Source organism: Eublepharis macularius, chromosome 10 (genome assembly GCF_028583425.1).
Source record: "Eublepharis macularius isolate TG4126 chromosome 10, MPM_Emac_v1.0, whole genome shotgun sequence".
NCBI classification, from domain to species: Eukaryota; Metazoa; Chordata; class Lepidosauria; order Squamata; family Eublepharidae; genus Eublepharis; species Eublepharis macularius.
The window spans coordinates 39,398,168-39,419,044 of record NC_072799.1 but is presented as its reverse complement, the minus strand read 5'-3'; the positions used below and the strand labels follow the sequence as shown (position 1 = coordinate 39,419,044).

At 43.3% G+C, this 20,877-nt stretch overlaps 1 protein-coding gene across 1 annotated transcript; it reads left to right on the top strand.

The window, feature by feature from the left end:
• Nucleotides 1–11,255: 11,255 nt before the first annotated feature.
• On the top strand, nucleotides 11,256–13,594 carry LOC129336497 (myb/SANT-like DNA-binding domain-containing protein 7). The gene is made up of 4 exons (XM_054989625.1): nucleotides 11,256–11,583; nucleotides 11,677–11,751; nucleotides 12,339–12,422; nucleotides 12,991–13,594. Exons 1-4 carry the CDS (start codon nucleotides 11,256–11,258, stop codon nucleotides 13,443–13,445), a joined length of 942 nt encoding a protein of 313 aa, XP_054845600.1. The 3' UTR covers nucleotides 13,446–13,594.
• Nucleotides 13,595–20,877: the final 7,283 nt, after the last annotated feature.

Sequence of the window (20,877 nt, the reverse complement as noted above, 5' to 3'; positions counted from 1 at the left end):
TACAAAAAATACCACTTTTGTCAGTGCTGGAAAGGATAGATAAATTAGCCTCTGTGTATTTAGGCTTCAGCTGTTTTTCTTAAACTCTGCTCTTGTGTATATTTCTAAATTTTAATATACATTTATTGATTATGATTTTATACTTTGTCATGTGGCTGCTAAGAACACAGTCTATACTCTTGTATGTAAAACGAACTAGAATTATAGATATTTGGTTCTATCATTTTCTGCAACTTATTTTTCTATTTTCTGCTAAGACTAATAATCTAGGTTTCAATATGTTTGGTTTGTGTTTTTAAAACTATATTTATAATTCATATTCTTATTAACACTAATTGTCAGCACATACAAGCTTAAGCCAAACATGAGCATACGTTTCAGGAAAAGGAAGTAAAGTTTTAAAAAGTCAGAATTTTTCATCAGGGTTATTGGCTAATAGGTTTTTAAAAGCTGGGTATGTTGAAATCTGAAATTATCTGTTTCAGTGGTGCTCCCGACTGCAATTCCAGAGATTCAAATATTTAAAATAAAGATAATTTTCATTTGATGCTGATCTTGTTTTCAGAGATAGAAAGGGTATTTTTTTAAGGTGGCGCTCAGACTTTGGAATTCTCTTCCAAGCACCACCCCATGTGGTACACAGGTTTGGCCTAAGAATTCTCAAAATAGTCTTGGGTCCCTCTAGAAATCCAGTACATGCAGGGGGGCATTTTCACTAATTCCCTCTCCCATAGGAGACCTCTCCAAGCTATACCTATGCCTCCCTTCCTAGGATTAGCAATTAGGGGGGCATTGGGGTGTCATGAAAGAGGGAATTAGCAAAAATTGTCCCTATCCTTGGACCTATGAAAATTCTAGGTGGGATCCAAATTCCAAGCATTTTAATTTGTGGCAATTTATTTATTTATTTATATCCTGCCTTTCTTGCTAAGATTCAAGGTGGATTACATGGTGTAAGGCAATGCAATCAAATGGCATAAGACATCTAACAAACAATGCAATAGGACTTGGATTACAAAAGTTAGAAGCAATGCAAAAATCATGCATGATATGTTATATAAACAATACAAAAATTAAAATTATGAAAGTAGAAGACAAATTAATAAGAGCAAGGTAATACATACAATGAACAGTGGAATAGACTAACACCCAGTTCTTTTTATAAAACTGTCCCCCATTCCAGAGGTTGTTTTTTAGCAAAAGAACATGATAACTATTGACTAATGTCCCCAAGTGGTAATGCTCTGCTCATCGCACTCACCTTTGCCCATCCTAGAACCACCTTTGTTATCATTTAACTACCACATGAATTCATTATTTTCCCATTGGGCTTTTAAACTCGTATTTCAGATGATTTTGCTGCTGTATTTATACCCGGATGTTTCTACTGTTATTTATTTTGTATGTTTTATTTTTCTAAAAGTTTGCTTTGTAAGCTGCCTTGAAATGTTATGCCAAAGGATGGTATATACAGTCTTTAAATATATAAACAAACAAAACAATGATAGATATAATCCTTTGGTCTATTTAATGATCTTCCCACACAGCATCTAATGAAAGAAAATCCATGTACCAAAGCAGTATAAGCTCATGGAAATTCCTTTGCTACATAGATTTTTTCCCTTTAGATAATGTGTGGGATGCACTTTCCCACACATATATTTACTTTTGTTTCAGCTTCTCCATCACAGTCATCATCAGTGTTTCTGCAGCCATTCTGTTGCTGTTGGCTTCTGTACAATTTTTAGCAACTGCATTTACCACAGCAGCCAAGGGATGTGAACACTGGCCTTTGAAATATCCAAGTATGGCTAATCAAGGAAGGATACACTGTAGAAAAGTAGCAACTAATAAAAGGAGAGAGAGATGTTAACAAGGAATATGTAGATATTCTTTTTCTTGAAAGGCCAAATTCATTCCAGTGGAAGGAGCTGATCTACATGTACATCCTTGGCTGATCTGTTCTCTCTCTAGAAATTATTAATAATGATCATAATAATAATACTATGCTTTTCAGTGGTGTGCTAAGTTTATTAGTATAAACACGCCCTTGCCCCATTTGGAGAATCAGTAGCTTGGAAATATTCTGTATCCCTTCCCTGCAACGACTCTTCTCTACCGCTGGAAGCACTGTGGTCCAGTCCTGGGACTCCTGGATGCCTCAGCTAGCAAGAGTCCACACATCCCGCCATAGTGCTATATTCATACAATGAGGGCATCTTCCTGGCGTGATTTCTGACATCATTGCACCATGATCCTGGTTTTGGCATGATGATGTCAGAAATTGCACCAGGTAGACACCCTCGTTGCGTGCATTTAGCGCTATGCTGGGACATGTGGAAATGACCCTGAAGGCAACTTCAGCCTTCATTCCATTCAGGGCTGCAGGGAGGAAACATCTACATACCAAAAGCGTATGTGTACTGCCAGAGTTAAAATCCTGAAGAAAAAAAAAAGCGTATGTGTGTCACTGCATTCTCTGTGTGGTTTTGGATGCATTTCGGCAAAATTTTCTTACATTAGAGTATTTCATAATGTGTGACTTATTCTTCATAATATAATAAACAATGTAGTGAAGAATTTTTTAAAATGTATTTAAGTTTACATAATGCCTGGCAATGCTTACGTACAAGCTGGGTATCTGGAAAACAAATCCTGGAAAAGAGTGGGAGACAAAGACCAAGTATACAGTTCCATATGAACACCAATTTGAAATAACTTATTTGTTTGTACATGTGTTAAGGTAGGGTGCTGAGGAGGCTGTAATGTGCCATGCCCCAGGTCCCCCCACCCCAATAACAACAACAAGACCTAAGATTTGAAGTTCAGCGTCTATGGAAGAAACAGTTATTCCAGTAGTGACAGGCGCACCAGGTGCTATTCCAAAAGGACTAACTAAATATCTAGGCAATATCAGCATAGACAGGATAGCAACTGGACAGTTGCAAACAACCATGCTACTTGAAATATGCCACATACTATGGCGATACCTCAGTGACTCCTAGATTTTTGGACAAAATCCAAGTTTAGTTGACTGTGATAACATCAAACAATAACAATAACAATAACAATAACAATAACATACAGGATCTGTACCTTGTCTTTCCACCCTAGTCATAGATATACCACTGATGCACTTGTTTCTAATCATCGTTCTAGGGTATCTTCCTGCAGAATACATCGCAATAGTTAGATTCAATGAACTGCAAAAATACATGATTGGGTAAATAGTGAACAGATGTAACTCTGAGGGTGTTGTAGTGGAGCATGGATATGACCTCTTAGCTTAATGGATATATTTCTTGGCTTGTAGAACATGATTTTCATTTCCTGGCACCATTTATTTTACAAACCATTTTAATTATGCGTTCTTTCTATTAAAGTGTGAAACTTTGAGCTGTCTTTTATTTTCTAAAATTGTCTTAATTACACTTTTGGGGGAGAAAGAGGAAAGAAAGGCAAGATCAAGCGCTCCCATCACTAAAATTCACGTCAGAGTCTGAGATAGCTCACTTATCCAGCAAGAGCTCCCCAGAGAGAAAGTCATTTGCAATTAATCCATTCCATTTCTGTGTGTCAGAACAGATGATACAGCAGCTTCACTCTTACAGAAAGGTTTAATATAAAGGCATTATACTTAGTAACACATCATGCTGAAAATAGAATTTTCAAAGGCTTACTCAATGGATGTACTAAAGTATAAGTTTCTGAGCTGTAATGAAAGAGAAATCTCCAATCTGACAGACTAATTTGTGAGCAAAAGGTCTGCAGTTGGGAATTTCAAAAGAAATACTGTATTTGATACTTTAATGTTTGATAAATTTCTCATGAATGATGTTAACTCTGAGCTCTACCTTTGAAAGTCTCATAACACTGCTGAGATTTCTTCCCCCATATTAAATCTGTTTGCGAATTTCTGTTTCCATCAGTTATTGGGAACATACAATTTAGGCAATATTTTGGCAGATTTTTAAAAGTTCCTCCTTTAATGATTATCTGGGCAGTGCTTCAAAATTTGGCAATTCATTAAGAGTGGGGACAAAGACTGCTTCATTAGCTGTAAGTAATGTCAACGCATAAATTATTAATGGTCAATGAATCAGCATGACTTCTTTCACTTCAGTAGATAATCCCTGATTGGCTGGGATAACCCTTATAACTATTCCTAGGATTAACACCAGAAAATAAAAACTGGCTTTAAAGCAGGAATAGATTGCAGAGATGTATAGTTTAGTACAATACTCTTTAATGCAACCTTTTAGTGCATTAGATATAGCATCCCACAAAAACACTTCATTTACTCTGAGAAAGAAACTGCATTTAGCACAGCCCCATGCAACATTCTAGCGTCATTCCAAAGGGGAGATGGCAGATCTGGAGAGTGTGTGTGAAACTGGCCTTGATTTGTACATTCAGATTTGGGTGGGAAATTAACAGTTCAGTCTCAAACATGATGGTGTCCTGCTAGCATAGCCTGCCATTGTAATATAATATGTTCCCCTAGCAGAGAAAAGAAATGCTGAAAAGGACCCAGCCCTAAGAAGCTGAGAGCACAGTAACTGTCAACAGCCACCAATCCTAGAGCTGCTTGCTGGAAGAAAACCCCTGTGTCAGTCATGCATGGAAGCAGTAAAATAATAATGCTGGCACTCCTCCCTAGGGTTATTCTGCCCCTACCCACCCACAGAAAACAATAAGGGAAAGAACAAATACAGCGCAATATCTTGTGATATATGGAGGATTGAAACAACTATGCTCCTTCCCAGGAGCTCTGCAGATGGGTTTGGGTTTGAATGCTCTTCACCAAACACATATCCTTTTGACAGGCACATGCATGGTGAGGGAATCGTGGCTAGAGATGGGCACAAACAGAAAAAAAAATAAACATGATGTTCGTTGTTCATTCTCATCCACAAACAGGGACTCATGAACAACCACGAACATGGCCCTGTTCACAAACATGTTCGTGGTTGGCTGTTCGTGGGGGCCAACAGGCTCTCTTCCAGCCATCATCCAAGTTTGGTCAAGATCCCTACTGCACCACTCCCAGAAACCTGAGCTGAGCAGGCACCAGGAAAGGTATCAATAATAAATAATAGCTTGGCCCCAGAGCCTGGCAGCAGCCCTGGAACTTGAAGAGGTAGATCCCTACTGCACCACTCCCAGAAACCTTACCTGAGCAGGCAGCAGGAAAGGTACCAATAATAAATAATAGCTTGGCCCAGAGCCTGGCAGCAGCCCTGGAACTTGAAGGGGTAGATCCTGTCAGGGCTCGCCGCTGTCAGGTTCAGAATGCTTACCTTAATGTTATAACCAAAGAGACTCCATTTTAATTCTTTGAGTATTCTGAGTGCTTTATTCACAGGTGCCAAGACATTCCCTAGCAGCTATCTCACAGAAGAGGAATGTTTTGACTACAGCTTTGCCAGCCTTGGGAAACTTTCACTTTCTCAGCTTCAAGCGGATTGTTTTGAGAACTAGGTTGGGCCTGCTGAGGTTTGATACTCTGTACCTTGAGGTTTGATACTGGGGGAGGTTGGGCCTGCTGAGGTTTGATACTCTGTACCTTGTTCTGTGCCTATCATTCGTAACAATACACATGTACCAGTCCAGATATTGCATCTGGGCCAGTGGACTATAATGGTTGCTCTTTTCAGTAAATCTTTTGAAAACAACGGACTCTTGTCTGATTGCAGAAGGAAGTCTGGATACAACTATTATTTAGCCACAGATCTGACAGCCGTTGCTGCCGCTGGGCGGGGCTCCAGCTGGGCCAGCCCTGACATCAGAGGGGTGCCAGGAGTGCTGCAGGACCCTGCTCCGTGGAAGGAGGGGTGGTATACATCACCCAGACTCCCTCTCAGTCCACTCACTGGCCTGCTCAACATGGCCTGCTCACCCCCTGCGCCCTCCATCCTCTCCTCCTCCCAGAACTCTCCTCCAAGCCTCCATTCTCACACTGCTCCGCTCCCACTCCACACCATCACTCCTTACTCACACCCACCACCCCAGAGCTCTTCCCAGCCAACCTTTATAGGGCCTTCTCTCACTGCCCCACCCTCCTTGCAGGCCCCGCCTGCCAGGCCACACCCATCCTTGGCCTTCCAGCATTGGCCTGGGCTGTCTCAAGCTGCTGCAGCTGGGGTAGCTGGCTGGGCTGCCTGGGTCAGCTACAGCTGTGTCATGTTGGCTGGCTGCCAGGCCTCGCTGGCTGAGCTGATTGCTGAAGGCAGGCCCAGCTGTGGCCCCTTGGCTGGCTGCCCAGCTCTTCCCACAGAGTGCCTTCAGCAGCTCCACCTGGAGGGGCTTGGCTCTTAGCATCTCCTGAGCCCGGTTACTGTCTTCAAGCTGAGGTGGAGGTTGGGGCATGGCTCTGAGCTGCTGTGGCTGCTTCTTCTCCTTGGCTGGTAAGGGCTCTGTTTGGGCTGCTGCTGGGTCCCTATTCTCCCTGCCTCTGCCTTCTCCCTCTGTTCTGCTCAGCCCCCTATCCTCCCCCTGGAGGGTGGGACTAGCTGGCCTCCCCCTGCCCCCTCTAGCCCTCTGGGGCTTTGGACCTTCACCCCTTTCCCCTGGGGTGGGCAGGCTCTGTCCCTGGCTGCTGGCTGGGATGGCAGGGCAGCCATCTCTCGGCTGCCTCCCGTTGCTTTCTCCCGGCAAGGCCGGGGGCTGTGTCTCAGACCCCGGACAGATCCCTATCCTACCACACACAAAGAAAATTCAAGCTCCAATGCACTCTCTCTATTAAAATGCCAACAGCAACTGTCTCTCTCCCTCTCCACTGTTTGCAGAGCCAGAGCTGGGAGCCCCCCTCCCCCCTGGTCTTTGCTCCCTTGTAACAAATTTGGAGCTCCACACTTGAAAGGAAGACCTGCCTATCAAGCTAAATTGGGCTTAAATTGGGGTTTCCAGGGCAACAGCAGGAGGCAAATCCATAATCTCTTGCAGGCAAGAATTCAGGAATTCCAGAATCCTTGAGAAGAAGCTTTTTGCGAGGCAAAAGGATAGTATAAAGAAAAGACACAACTATGCATTCCTGGAAGCCATTTCAGTCACTTCCCTAATCACTCTCAAAAAGCACTCAAGTGGGAAACATTTCAAATTTTACCTGTGAAGGAGATAGGAACAAGACAAAATTTACACTGTGGCCTGGAATAAGCTGATCTGTAGCAAAACAGAAGGAAGAGGCAGGACTAAAATCCATGTGTCACACACTGGCTCACCATTCCTCTGATCACATGCCCAACTTGACACACACAAAAAGACAGCATGGGACACTTGTAATTTTCCATTGGCCCTGGTGTCAGAACTAATCATATATACCGGGCATAAATGACTACTGAGAAAGATGCAGTGCTGTGGAACAGGCAGGCTTTTCAAACCGTGCATGTGTGAACAACCAGATGGTCCAGAAAGTAGTCCCACTGGTCAGAGAAAAAGTGGGATATAAAATAAAATAAAATAAAATGGAGTCCTAGACACAGCTAGGGCAGTTTTGCTAGCAGGGGGGTTTGTTTCCATCCTAAACATTTTACAAACTGGCTTTAGATTAGTGCTGTAAATAAATAAGGCAGTCTCTCTAAAATAAGTTCTGATTCTTCATTAATATTTGATAATGTAGCTGTTTAGATTTTCCTAATTGATTAAGAGTGTCTAATGGGATCTGAGAAGAGCTATTGCTATGGGGAAAACCCATACAGAGCAATTTGCAAGAAGCTAATTTACCAAGGCACAAAGCAGCAGACAGTATTTGTCCTTAGCATTTATCCTTGATTCTAGGAAAACAGAGCAAACTTCATATCTCCACTTGGGTTCTTACCCAAGTTATAGATTCACACACAATAAGTATACATATGAAAGATATATTTTTGTGTTCATTCAGCTTTGGGGCTTTTTATACTCATGAATATTTATAATGTTTTTTTTACAGTATCAATATCATAGAGAAAGGGACCATGCCAAAATGGTGGGATGTATATATTCAGCTGAAGACTGTAATAATGCTTTAAGGTTTTTTAATCAGAAAAATAATACAAGCTACTTATAAAACTGAAAAAGTAGGTATAATTCCCACATTAATACTTTGCCAGGTTAACAGTTGCTTTATGCATAGTTACAACTAGACCACTGACATACTAATATAAATTCGTAGTGGAAAGTGCTGTCAAGTCAAAGCTGACTTATGGTGACCCCTAGAGAGGTATTCAAGGCAAGAGCCTCTGCATAGCAACCCGGGACTTCCTTGGAGGTCTCCCATCCAGTTACTAACCAAGGCCAACTCTGCTTAGCTTTTGAGATCTGGCTTGCCTCGGATATCCAGGTCAGGGTACTAATATTAATTAGATAAGGATAAAAATATACACATCACTGTTTTGTAATTACAATTAAATTATGCCAAAGCCCAGAACTATAATCATGAAGATTTTTTTTAAAAAAATCTTTCTGAAGATGTTCCCTTTTGTTTGATCAGCAAAGGATGATGCTTGCAGAGAAACAAACTAACAAACCTGCATCCAGCTTCAAAATTGCTCTGTCTTCTCATGATGTAAGCTGGACAGCACTGAAAAATGGTTTGGGAATGTGGGTTGGGAGTGCGATTGAGGCACCTCCTCTCTCCCTTCACTGCTTGCTCCATGTCTTTGCTGCTCCCATGCAATTTCCTCCACGCCATCACAACCTGACAACAGGATTCAGTATCAGGCAGCCTCCATCCTGCTTACTTATATGAATTCTGACCCAAACAGCTAAGAAGGCAGAATTACAGCCATAAATCACAGAACTACAGCAACACTCCTGCTTTCTCATGGGAAATCAACATAGGTTAAGGGTGATTTTCCAAATAAACCGATGAATGGGGTATATGGATAACTACTTACTAATTGATAGCTTAGGCTTGGATCTAGACTAGCATTTCCACAGGTGCGAAGATTTCCACGCATGGAGTGCACCTTTCTTGCCTCCTCCATCCCTCAGTAACCCAAAATGTAACTGTAGCCCCAAAAGTCTTGTTCCTGTTGGACAGGTGTCTAGAACAGTGGATAAGTGGCTAATTAAGCGCACCTGGTGGTTGTCCTTGATTAGGCGGCTCCTCCCCCAGGCTTAAGAAAAGGCTGGGTGGATCGAAAAAGGAAAGAGGGAAGCTGAATCACAGGAGCATGCAGGTTGAGTACCTATTTGTCTAGTGGGCTTTGTTTTAGCTAAGATTAGGTCAAACTCTTTTTTTTTATTGCCATTGCTTTGCCTCAAGAGTGAGTATTGTTATTTTGACTATTCTCTTGAGCTAATAAATAATTATCTTTCCGGTGTCTTGAGTGTCTGCCTGCTGTGCACAAGGGCTTCCAGCTAAGAACCCTGAAACTGGTGAGTCTGGTATAAACAGGTGGGGCATGCTACTCTGGGAGAGCTTCTGGGTTACTGTGTGGCTGTTATCCGCACCAGAACCAGGCCCAGAGGGTTTGCCCACTCTTTACAACAGGGAACCCTTGCACCTCTGAAGGGCTAACCAAGTCTTACTACTGTGTACATATAACTTGGTATTAAGTCCCCAAAACACTGTTTTGCTAGATTTCTCCTTTATGGTCACATTTTCTTCAACGTTTGACTGTAGTCTGGAGAATACAATTACTGCTTGCCAGAAATGAATACATGTGCACTGTGATAAGTTACCTATCAGCAAACGGTTGTCATTTGCTGACTGGTATTCATCAGTATTAATCAAAATCTAGTCTATTTGTATGTATGAATGTTTGTCATGTAGTATGCAACATGCCAAGGAATTATTTTAAATTCAGTCAGCCCATCAGAATGGTGAATTAGCCTCCACATTTAATGCTTGGTACAGTTTGTAGATACTTTTCCATGGGCAGTTTCTATGTGAACTGTGTTATTTTTCCACTTTAGATACCATATAGATGCTTATGGACAAATATAATGCCATGCATATGTTACAATAATATGATGCCACATGGAGACCAAGAAATGGTGGCTTGTCTGACATTTATGAAAGCACAGATGGGGGTATATCCACTTTCCAGCCAGACCACCTGTCACATTTGCCTAGAGCATGCCATTTCTACCCAAATTCATCTAAATCTATTATAATAGCTGTTTGTATTTAATTACAATCAAACAATGTGTACCTCCTAAAAAGGCACACTAGACAATGATATTCATTGCAATTTTGTTAGTTTATCATCACTACTTTATTTCTGCTCTGCTGAATCTCTAACTGTTGAATCTCTGCTCTATCTCTAACTGTAACTGACTTTCACTGTGATTAAGGCCGAATCCACACTACCGTTCTTCTTGCGGCAGTTTTTCACTTCTGCAGCGCCATACTTTAATCGGTTCACACACTCATCTCCCATGACGTCATTAAATCGGCATCGCGTCGCAACAGCCCATTGCACTTTCATTCCGGTTTCTCTTGTTATGAATAAACGGCCCCATTTGGTTTCCCACCCTCTCTTGATCCGCCCCCAAATTCCCTGCCCTGCCTTTTTTCCAACCCCTTTTTTAAAAAATAAAATACTACCGTGTCGATATGTCGACATCTCATCATATTGTTCTCATATCAATTTAACGGACAGACCTCCGATATCAGAGGAACAATGAGCTCTGTTTATTAGACATCCTCGTGACACCTCATTCATGGCTTTTGAAACGCTTGAAATGGCCTGTGCCACTGGACTTGGCACCGCGGTCAAGTTTCAAAAGAGAAAATCAAGCTCTGCCTTTGGATGATGTGGCCGGTCATCATGACCGATCACCCATCCCATGTTGATTTCATTCACTGGCGTTCATCATTGACGTGCACTTGGAATGCCTTTAACATTAACACTGATGTCGTCGTTGTTCCATTGAACCGCTGTTTCAGATTGGCGTAAATTCAATCCTTGCTGTCCAAACTTGCGCATGCGGCATGCCATTTCTTGACCGTTACTTCCCGCGGAAACTTTCCCATCCTTTCCCATGATCCAATGCATGTGGTAGCATTTTATTGACAGACATTCTGCAGCGGAGCACGGAGCCTCAGCTATAAATCTGTTCTAGCACTTAGAACGAGATCTCAGGAGTTCAAGTCAGGTATTTTCAAAATTGTCGAGATGAGCGAACATAGGCATGCCGCCTCCCGTGGAATTGCTTGGAGGGAGAGGGAAATATTGGATCTCCTCTCCTTCTGGGGGGAGGAAAAAATACAGGAAGCACTGAAGAGTTCCTATAGAAATATCGATTATTTCGAGCGCATTGCAGCCCAGATGGCCCTTCGGGGACATAAAAGGACAGCTATGGAGTGCAGGTCAAAAACAAAAACGATGAGACTGGATTACAAGAAGGTAGTGGCGCACAATTCAACCTCTGGAAATGCTCCCATTACCTGCCCGTATTTCAGGGAGCTTGACAGCATTCTCCGGGGGGATGCAAGCGTGAAACCAAAACGAGTGTCAAGAAGTCTTGGCGTTGTGTCCCTGGGGCGGCAATTTAGAGACCCGTGTCCAGTGTCTGATGGCTCGGAGGAGCTTTTTTCGCACGACCTCTTCACCATAGATCATGGACAGATTAGAAGCTCCACTCCATGCCAAGTGGGTGAGTGAAAACCGCTTTTACTGTGGAGGTTTGAAAAGTGCTCATTATAGACACGCATGAAGTAATATCATGACATTCTTTCAATTGACACAGGTGTGAGAGAGAATGTACCTGAGGTTGAGGCAGAGATTGACACTGATGCCACTGTGGATGGCCTTGAGGACAGAGGTGAGTTCGATGAGTTTCATAGGAAAACATCCATATATTGCAGTGAATAACCCTTTAACCTTGATTAGTTATATCTAGTTGCAGGTGTTCTTTGATCTATCGTGGTGAAAAGACAGCTGGAGTCTAGAATCGTGAGGATATGGGACACCACTTCAACACAATTGGATCCATGTTTGGACCACGTGTTCAGGAAAACACGTTATGTTTTCAATGTTTGAGAAACTGTGCTTTGTTTCATTTGTGAAAATTGCAGAGCCTGAGACCCAAGCTACAAGTGATGCCTGACAGGTTGCAAACTTGTTAGCTTTGCTAAACTTTTGATGGGAGAAGTGGGCATCCTTGATTTAGCGCTTGTCTCTCCAATGCAGCTGCAAGACCAGGATACCTACAGTTCCCATCAGAAATTGAGGGAAGCGGACAAGTGTCCGCCCTGTGTCAGGCGTCGCTTGCAGCTTCACCCTAAGCCACTTCCTTCCTGTGTTTGTGTGAACTTCTGTATCCTGCCAGGAATTGGTTTTATGCCAGGACATCAAATCCACCCACTTAACTCACAATTAAATCTGTGAAAACCTCTCCTTTATTTCTAGAGTCTGATAATCCGTGTCCTGACGGTCAAGAGGAAACAATTAGCAACAACAGCTCCAGCACATCTGGTCTTGGCAGCAGCAAAGGTATGTTTTCTCGGTAACGAAATAAAGGGCCAGCAATCGCATAGCATCTCTATGGTTTACCATCAGTAAGAGTTTGTTCACCAAATTTTCAAATTTATTTCCGCAGATAAAGCAAAATTAAACTTGGTGACGTGATATGTAACCCCGACAGCAGTGTCATGTTAACGTCATTGTGTGTTTTGGGGGGTGGTGGGTCCCCTTGGTACCAATTTTGGCTTGAGTCAAAAGGGAAGTCACCAAAGTTTCTTGGCCGGAACTATGGACCAAATGAACAGCACCCTCACATCAGCTTCACATTGATTGAATCCTTGGGTGACATCAGGCAAAAAACGTCAACTGTCCAGGTTTTTTCTCCCCCCAGGGCATAGATGTAAAAACCATGTCTGTTAAACATGGCAAGGAGTGTTGATTCTCAGCAGGAGACCAAAAAAAAATCCTCAGCATGGGGCTGCACACGAGATTCTGTTGATTGATCACTCAAGGGACAATAACTGTGCAGAAAAGTCAATGTCATGCTCTGGATTATGTTTGTTTTTTGATGTTTTTTTGGCTTTTTATCAATTCACAGAATCACCTTTGAAATCAGTGGCGGAGCTATCACCTGGCACACGCCTATCAGCCATTAGATCCAGAAGAAGAAGAAATGCTGGCCTGTTTTCTGTGGCGGACAAGATGATGAGTCAGTCAGGGGAAGAGCACAAGGCACAGATCAATGAATGGCGCATAGACCGCAAGGATAGCAACAAATGGCATGAAGAAGAAAGGAGGTTGCAAGTCGAGTTCCTAGAGGAGACCAGGAAGGAAAGAAATGATTTTAGGGATGTGTGGATGCAGAATCTGCATGTAATGGAATCTGCAGTAACCACTCTCCAAACACTTGGGGAAATGTTGGTGAGTCAGCACCGGGGAAGGTCAGCAAATGCTTGTGAAAAGGGTGACAGCAACTCAGAAAACATCCCACCTAGGTCTGCCACGGCAAAACGTGCATGCGTTGGAAGGGCTCGTGAAAGGCTGACTCTTTAGCATTACTGGACTAAGATGTTTCCGTTTGAATTAATGGTCCCGTTTCCCTATTTTCACTGTTACACTGTTGTTTGTATTACATTGGAGTGTTTTTCAATTTCACTACTTGTTTTACTCCTGACGGCCAAGACATCAATAAACAAGGGGACAAATGGTAACGTTAACAGTTCTTGATTTATTGAAACTAAAGAGAAACTCAAGGGGTGGGAAAGATTGATGCCTCATGCCAGGGCAACAATTACTGATTTTGTTGGCCATGAGCTTCCCTGGCTGACAAGCTGGATTCTTCCATCTCCCGTTGCCTCCTTTCGATGCTGTCCAGCCTCCGGCCAAAGCGCATCATACGACCCTCGTATGTGGCCATACGTCTCTGGATGCTGTTGACTAAACAGAACAAGAATTTTTTAGGCGGTTGCATTGTTTACTGTGGCTGCTCTCCAAAGCACATTTATAGAGATGAACCCACGTGATGCAGAGGTGCGCCCATCCATGCTCTCCACCAAGGCAAATAGGTCATCAAGAGTTCTTCCCTGGTGGCGGGGGGCGGCCTCTGGCGCTGTACTGGTGGATGGAGCCGCTTGAGTTGAATCCGATGTACCCGGACGATCCCCAACCTCCTCTGTCACAATAGAAAAACATATCATTTTTAAGGCTGTTATCTAACCATCATCTTGATGGCCAATCAGAAATGAAACATTGTTTTCCAAATTTAAAAGAAAAATCTGTATTAAGGTTCAAGTGAGTTAAGATACGAGAACACAGTTTGAGACACGCACTCCAGTGTTGCCATGCATGTTTCTAACGCAGAGGGTCTGAAACCAGTTTAAGATTTTGAGATAATCCATGTATGGATAGGTGACCATATAGGTCTGGAGAGGCTCCTTTGTGGTTGGAGAAAAAAATTTAAACAGGAGGGATTAATTTGAAGGTGATCTACATAGAGCAAGATCTCATCAGTGTGTTTGTGCCAGAAAGGGCGCCCAGGGGAAAAAAACCTGTGAATTCAAATGCCAGCGTTTGGATTCCTGTGAAGAGATCCAATGCTGCCGTTCAAAGTGTGTTTACAGTTGCATTTGGATGGACAAATAGTCAATTTCCATTATCACAGCAATGACAAAAGTTGCCTGATTCACAAATCGGTGAAATCCACATGATTTTGCAGTGTTTAACCCTGGGAGCAATAAACATTTATCCTAGAAGCGCCCTTGGGTTCAAAGTGATAAAATTGTGGCGTGCACATTCGAGAATCACAATTCTCTTAGTTTGTTGCATGGTGGTAAAAAGAGAAAAAACTCTGATATTGAGCTGGAGAGGTTATGGCAGAGTAGATTTACACCTCTGTAAACTACAATATCATGCCCTTATCTTTTTGGCACACCATGCATCTAACTATGAGAAGTATGATTTGAGAAAACTTGGGCCATCCTTAAAAATTCTCGGTCTTGACGGTGCAGGAAAATGTGGTCACACCAATGTTTACTGTAAGAAACAGTCTTTTGAATCTATGAATGGTGGACGGTAAGCACTTGTTTGGACCACGGTGCTGTGATGCTTTGGATGAGGTTGCTTCACAGGGCCAAGCTACACATGACGAATGACACTTGAATGGCAAGTGGTTTGAGTGGAGGGCAAGTGAACAGGGAGAAATACACTTGCCATTCAAGTGTCATTCGTCATGTGTAGCTTGGCCCTCAGACCACTAAGATGTCACCTTTTCCATAACTCATGTCTGCTCTAAACTTTCCTTTAAATTGGAAAATGGTCACGTTGCAGGTGATGTTGGTCTGTGGAGAATGCAAAACTGAAAGAATCTGCCAACTGACATCATGCCAGGGCAGCCTTTGGCGCAGAATGTTCTTGACACTTGGATGGCATCACCCAAAGTGGGTGGAGGGGAATGGCTATTTACATGCTGCATAATGCAATGATACTCCTCATGACACCCACCTGCATGTGCCAACTCCTGGTGCACCACGTTGCTCACAGGAGAGGAGCCTGCCGCACTGGCGTGCTCCATCTCATCGGAGGCTTCCCCCTCTGGCTCCTCAGGTTGACTCATCGGCTCATCTCTCCTCCTAAGAGCAGCTGTGGAAATCAGGAAAATATCTTTTTTTATAAAATGGCCTCTATGAAAACCTTGTAATCATACTGTCAAAACTTTACTGACACCCCAGCAAATGCTTTTCCCCAATCCACGCATGCATGAGGTTATGTGGAGTGGTCTGCAAATGTGAATTCCATTGTCCCACAGTATCGATGTTTTGAGAAACAAATTTGGCTTGAACATCCTGTCCATGGGGAGCTATCATGGGGCGGTTTGGCCATTCAAACAGGGTTCGGTATTGTTAAAAAAGCACAAGCATACACCCGCTTCTAGGGTGGTCAGGCACAGCAGTGAACAATGTCCAAGATCTGCGGTTTTTGGACCACCACTCACCAATTCCTCAGCTCAATGTCCTTGAAAAAAATTCAAAATCAAAACACAAGCATAATTGTCATAGGCATAATTTTCTCATCGAGACCTCAACTCACCACCATGATATCGGTTCCTCCAGCTGGGTTTCCCTGCTGCCTCCCAGAGCCTCATCATTTCGGCAAAAAAGGGGGGCTTCCCACTCTGCCTTGGAATCCCTTGCCAGGACTCCAAGGCATCGTAGAAAGCCCCCTTGACGCGCTTAAACTTGGACCGGCATTGTTCGGTGTTCCTGTCAAAGCCGGCCTCACGCATACGAGTGGCTACCCGACTGAAGTGCTGCCTGTTGGGAAGGTGGGTGCTCTTCATGAGGATTCCTGCCTTTCCCGAGCGGAGCACCAGGTTAAGCAGGGCACGGACCTCGTCGTCCCTCCAAAAGACACCTTTCCCGCCTGAAGCCATGATTTCAATGAGACGGTATGTCGACACAGTAATGAATCTTCAACGCGCATGTTCGGCGGCTACACGCGCCCGTTATTTGCGCGGGAGATTCTTCACGACGGAGGCTTAGAGGCGTTTTTTTTATTAAATGGACCCGTGTCCACCCCGCGCTTTTTGCTTCCCGGCTGCACCCACGAAAGCATTAAGTGGACTATGGGAATGACAGTGTCAAGTGATAAGAATTTTTTTTTTAACATATTAATGAGTGATGTGAGGGTTGGGTGATAACCCTTGTAAGGTTCCCTGAGAAATGACCACACAATAGCCTGTAGACCATCACTAGGAAGGACTTAAACCAACGCGGGGTGAACAGATTAGCTGTGTATGAGTCCACTCTGCACATTCCGGAGCAGAATTGGTTGTTCAGAGACAGGGCCATCTGTGTGCCGGTGAGTGTGATTTTGAGTGTCCATGATCTCCAGGATGCACCTCCACGAACAACAGCATCGACTGGGCAAGATTGCAATATTTTTTTTAAAAATGGAAAGGACAATGTGTGGAGCACTAAATTGTTTGCAAGAGGAATATAATTGTTTTCTGATTTGTTTTATTTATTGATTGTTCACTGGTCTTGTGATGATGTGTATTTTTTTATTTTAGATCAGGAGAAAGAAAACAGTTCAATAATGAGATCCAAAAACATATTTTTGGTTTATTTTAGAGCCAACAAAGCAAGGGCTCGTGACAGGATAATAATAATACAATCGTCTAAAGGACCACCACAATCGGATTTCTGAAACATCCATTGGTGGCATGGTAAGCTCTACTCTCTTGATCCTGCGGCGGCCATGAACCTTGCCAAGGCCTCCCGCACTACCTTTCCTGCCGCGAGATTCTCACCATTTGTGGCCATGTCATCATCCTCATCAGCCTGTATGCGAATGGGTTCTGGTGATTCCAGGTCACCCAACACCGGATGACCCCTTTCCTCACACAAGTTATGTAGGACAGCACAAGCAGTGACAACAGAGACCACATTTTGTTCTCTGACCTGCAGACGCCTGGACAAACAACGCCATCTCCCCTTATAACGACCAAAACAACATTCCACCTTGTTGCGAGCCCTGCAAAGTCTCCTATCAAAGTCTCGGTGATGTCCCGCTTCTGCTGTCCGGCCGTATGGCTTCATCAGCCAGGGACGCAAGGGGTAGGCACCATCCGCAATGATGATCGGTGGAACCACCACACCATCCAAATCCAGGCAAGGGTTCCCAGGAACCAGGGAGCCGGCATCCATGGCAATACAGAGGGCGGAGTGGGTAAAGACAAAGGCATCATGATTTTTCCCACTCCACCCTACCTCCACGTCGATGAAGCGTCCTGATGAGTCTACAGTTCCTTGAAGAAGAATGGATGAATAGTTCTTCCGATTCCCATATTGATCTGGCCTTCCCCCCGGAGCGCAAATGGGAATGTGGGTGCCATCTATAGCGCCTATGCAGTGCGGAAATCCAAGGCGATCGAAGCCATCCATTATCTGTTTCGAAAAAGAAAAGAAATTAATCAGACATGTTTTGGGGTTACTCAAACAGCACTCACAGAAGTTTAGGTGATTGTTATTCAAGATTATATCCACGCTCACGGGCATCTGTCAGCGTAAGGCACATCAATGCGCAAGTGTGAGATTCCTAGTTGTCCAGTCAGAACCTAGACATTTTTTGGATGGTCAAATAAAAGCAACTGATATGATTTTGGCACAATGATAAGTCGGAATGACGACATCACATTCCAAAAAAAAAAATATTTTCCACAGTGCAACCCACCTTTCCAACGTCGGGACCAATGCATATTGTTTTCGAGAGAAGTTCTAGTTCCACAGCAAAGCAGAACTCTATTACCGAGGATGCGACCGTGGACCGTCCGATGCCAAACAAGTCACTCGCCACCTGATAGCTTGACCCGTTGGCGAGGTACCACACCGCTACGGCGACTCTCCTCTCCACGGATAATGGCACACGCATGGTGGTGGTTTGACGTTCGAGACGTGGCCGTAGAGCCTCCACCAACTCAAGAAATGTTTGCTTGGACATTCGGAAACGCTCCATCCAACAATGATCATCCCAGTAGCCCAAAACGATGGCATCCCACCAGTGGAGGCTTCGTGGGTAAACCCAGTGCTCCCGTGGCTCTTCAAGTTCTGCCAAGGCAAACCATCGCCGAAACCTGTTTCTAGGTGGTGCACGAAGATAGCGGCGGTAAGCGGAGTGCCGGTTTCTGAAAAAAAGCAATCTGGCAGCCGCACGTCTCCTCCTGCAGATGTACCTTTTATAGGAAAGGCACATGAATGTCGAGCAGCGGAGCATAATCAGAAGGACATGAGCCATCAGAAAAATGATCGTTTCCCGTGGTGCCATCCTACCCTCTCCAAGTCACCTGTAACTCCCACAGAGACAGAAATGACTATCAGTCCAATTTTAAAGCTGTTCAAATTTTGGCGCCTCCACGGGGATCCAATAACCTTTTAAGAGGCTGGTCCGAAAACTGACCAATGACAGGGAAGGAAGGGAACGCGGATTCGTTGATTCAAGATACTTACACGTCGATATAGCGTCAAATTTGCCTTTTTTTAAAAAAAAAAAAATAACCCGGGCCTTTTGGTTTTGTCCCGCCCCTTTACCCGTATTTTTGAAAGGGGATGTGATCAACGGATTGCGCAGGAAAAGCGCTATTCTAAAGGTGATGTGAACAAACAAGCAAAGAACGCGCAATAGCAGATGGAGCAATCAGTGCACAAGAAAAGCGGGAGCTAAGGTAGTGTGGAATCGGCCTAAACCTTCTACAAATTTATTTGGGCTTGGTTGTTTGCAATGGAGAAAAATCATTGCTAATTGACTAAAACTTTAGATGCTTTTCATGATTCCTCATCACAATGACTTTGAATAGGATTGATAACACATGCACATGTGGTTTCTGGAAGGACTGAATGACTCATATGATGGGCCAAACAACAGTTTCTCATTGAAAAGGCTGTATTCCTTTCCATGACTGTATTGCTTATGAAAGCTGAAAAGGGAAATCTGTACCCTTGTTTTTGATAGGAATCCAAGGAAAGTTGTTACTGCATCTTAACAGTTTTATTTCAGTTTAGGTCTGGTTAGTTGCTTAACTGAAAAATTATGCTGTTTTCCCTTCTCTTAAATTTGGGGACAGAAAAGTTCCACAAGAGGCAGTTAAATGCTATAAACAAACAAATTTTATCCTTTAATCCAAGTTTATCAAATGACACTTTGTTCCCATCAAGACCTAAATTATTCATGATGCTAACAGTGCAATCCCAAACAGAGAAGGGCCCCTTCTGAGCCCACTGAAACCAATGAGACATTGACTTCCACAGTTTTAGAAGGGTGGCCAGCTTCTTAGAATTGTGCTGTAAATTTACGTAAGCACAATGTGAAAGACTATTCTAACGTTTTAACAACTGAACTGACTGTTTTCTGAGCACATTTCATAGAGCACAGATTGGAAGCACATCTCTGAAGGCATCCAGAATATCACCTGTAAAACATTGGCTGCAAAATGCTGGATGGTTCTGGACCTAACACAATTCTGAGAATTTAAAGTGATGCACTGAATGGAACGTTTGCCATAAATGCTCACTCAGAAGTAAGTTCTTCTAAGTTCAATGGGATTTACTCCTAAGAGGCTGTGTAGTTTTAAGCAGTTATCAGGAAGGATGCATAAAGACTAGATTTTTCTCTTTTAATGTTTGAAATGAAGAGCTGAAACACAGAATCATGGGATTCATTTGCAAGCAAAGTCAAGAATGAGGACAAAGAGACAATGTCTAGTATACATTAACACACATGAAGCTGCCTTGTCCAGAGTCAGACCATTGGTCTATTGAGGTCAGTATTGTCTGCTCTGACAGTGGCTGTCCAGTGTCTCAGGTAAATGTGTTTCACATCACCTACTACCTGACCTTTTAACTGAAGATAAAGATAGAGAACCTGTGACCTTCTGCAGGCAGAACAGATTCCGTACTACTGAGCCACTACCCCATGAATATCACCTTGTGTCTCAGGAGCTTCAGATAACACATATCAATTAGAAGACAGTTTCATTTATAAGGTGACCATCAGCTATCTAAGGATTGTTTTTGCTGTTATCTGGGATAAGATTTCCTGTTAATTTGTTGTTTAAGCAGTTTTCTGGGGCAGGGTGGGAGGGTGTCCTTGTTGTAGAACCAATTTCTTCTTGGCTTTAAAATGGTATCTCCTCATGCCTTGGTATTTGTCCTGGGCTGGAATTCTAATGTTTTCTGCTGTTTTCTGTCTGAAGAAGTGATCTCTGACCCTTGAAAGCTTACACCCTGAAAATCTTGTTGGTCTCTAAAGTAGGAATTGGAAACAACACAGAAGGAAAGGAGTAGGTGCTATGTTTCAGGGGGCTTTGGGGTAATATTCCCATACCAAGTGAGCTTCTGTGAGTACAGTAGTGGTACAGTGACTGAGTGCATGCCTCACACATAGAAGGATCTGGTTCAGTCCTAGATTTCTCCAGTTAAAGGATCTCATGTAG

Bases quoted from the DNA above. Each gene is read 5' to 3' on its own strand.
- LOC129336497 (XM_054989625.1), top strand. From the start codon at position 11,256: ATGGCCCTTCGGGGACATAAAAGGACAGCTATGGAGTGCAGGTCAAAA. The intron at 11,752-12,338 runs GTGAGTTCGATG...CTTTATTTCTAG, and splicing joins GGATGGCCTTGAGGACAGAG to AGTCTGATAATCCGTGTCCT. The intron at 12,423-12,990 runs GTATGTTTTCTC...ATCAATTCACAG, and splicing joins TGGTCTTGGCAGCAGCAAAG to AATCACCTTTGAAATCAGTG.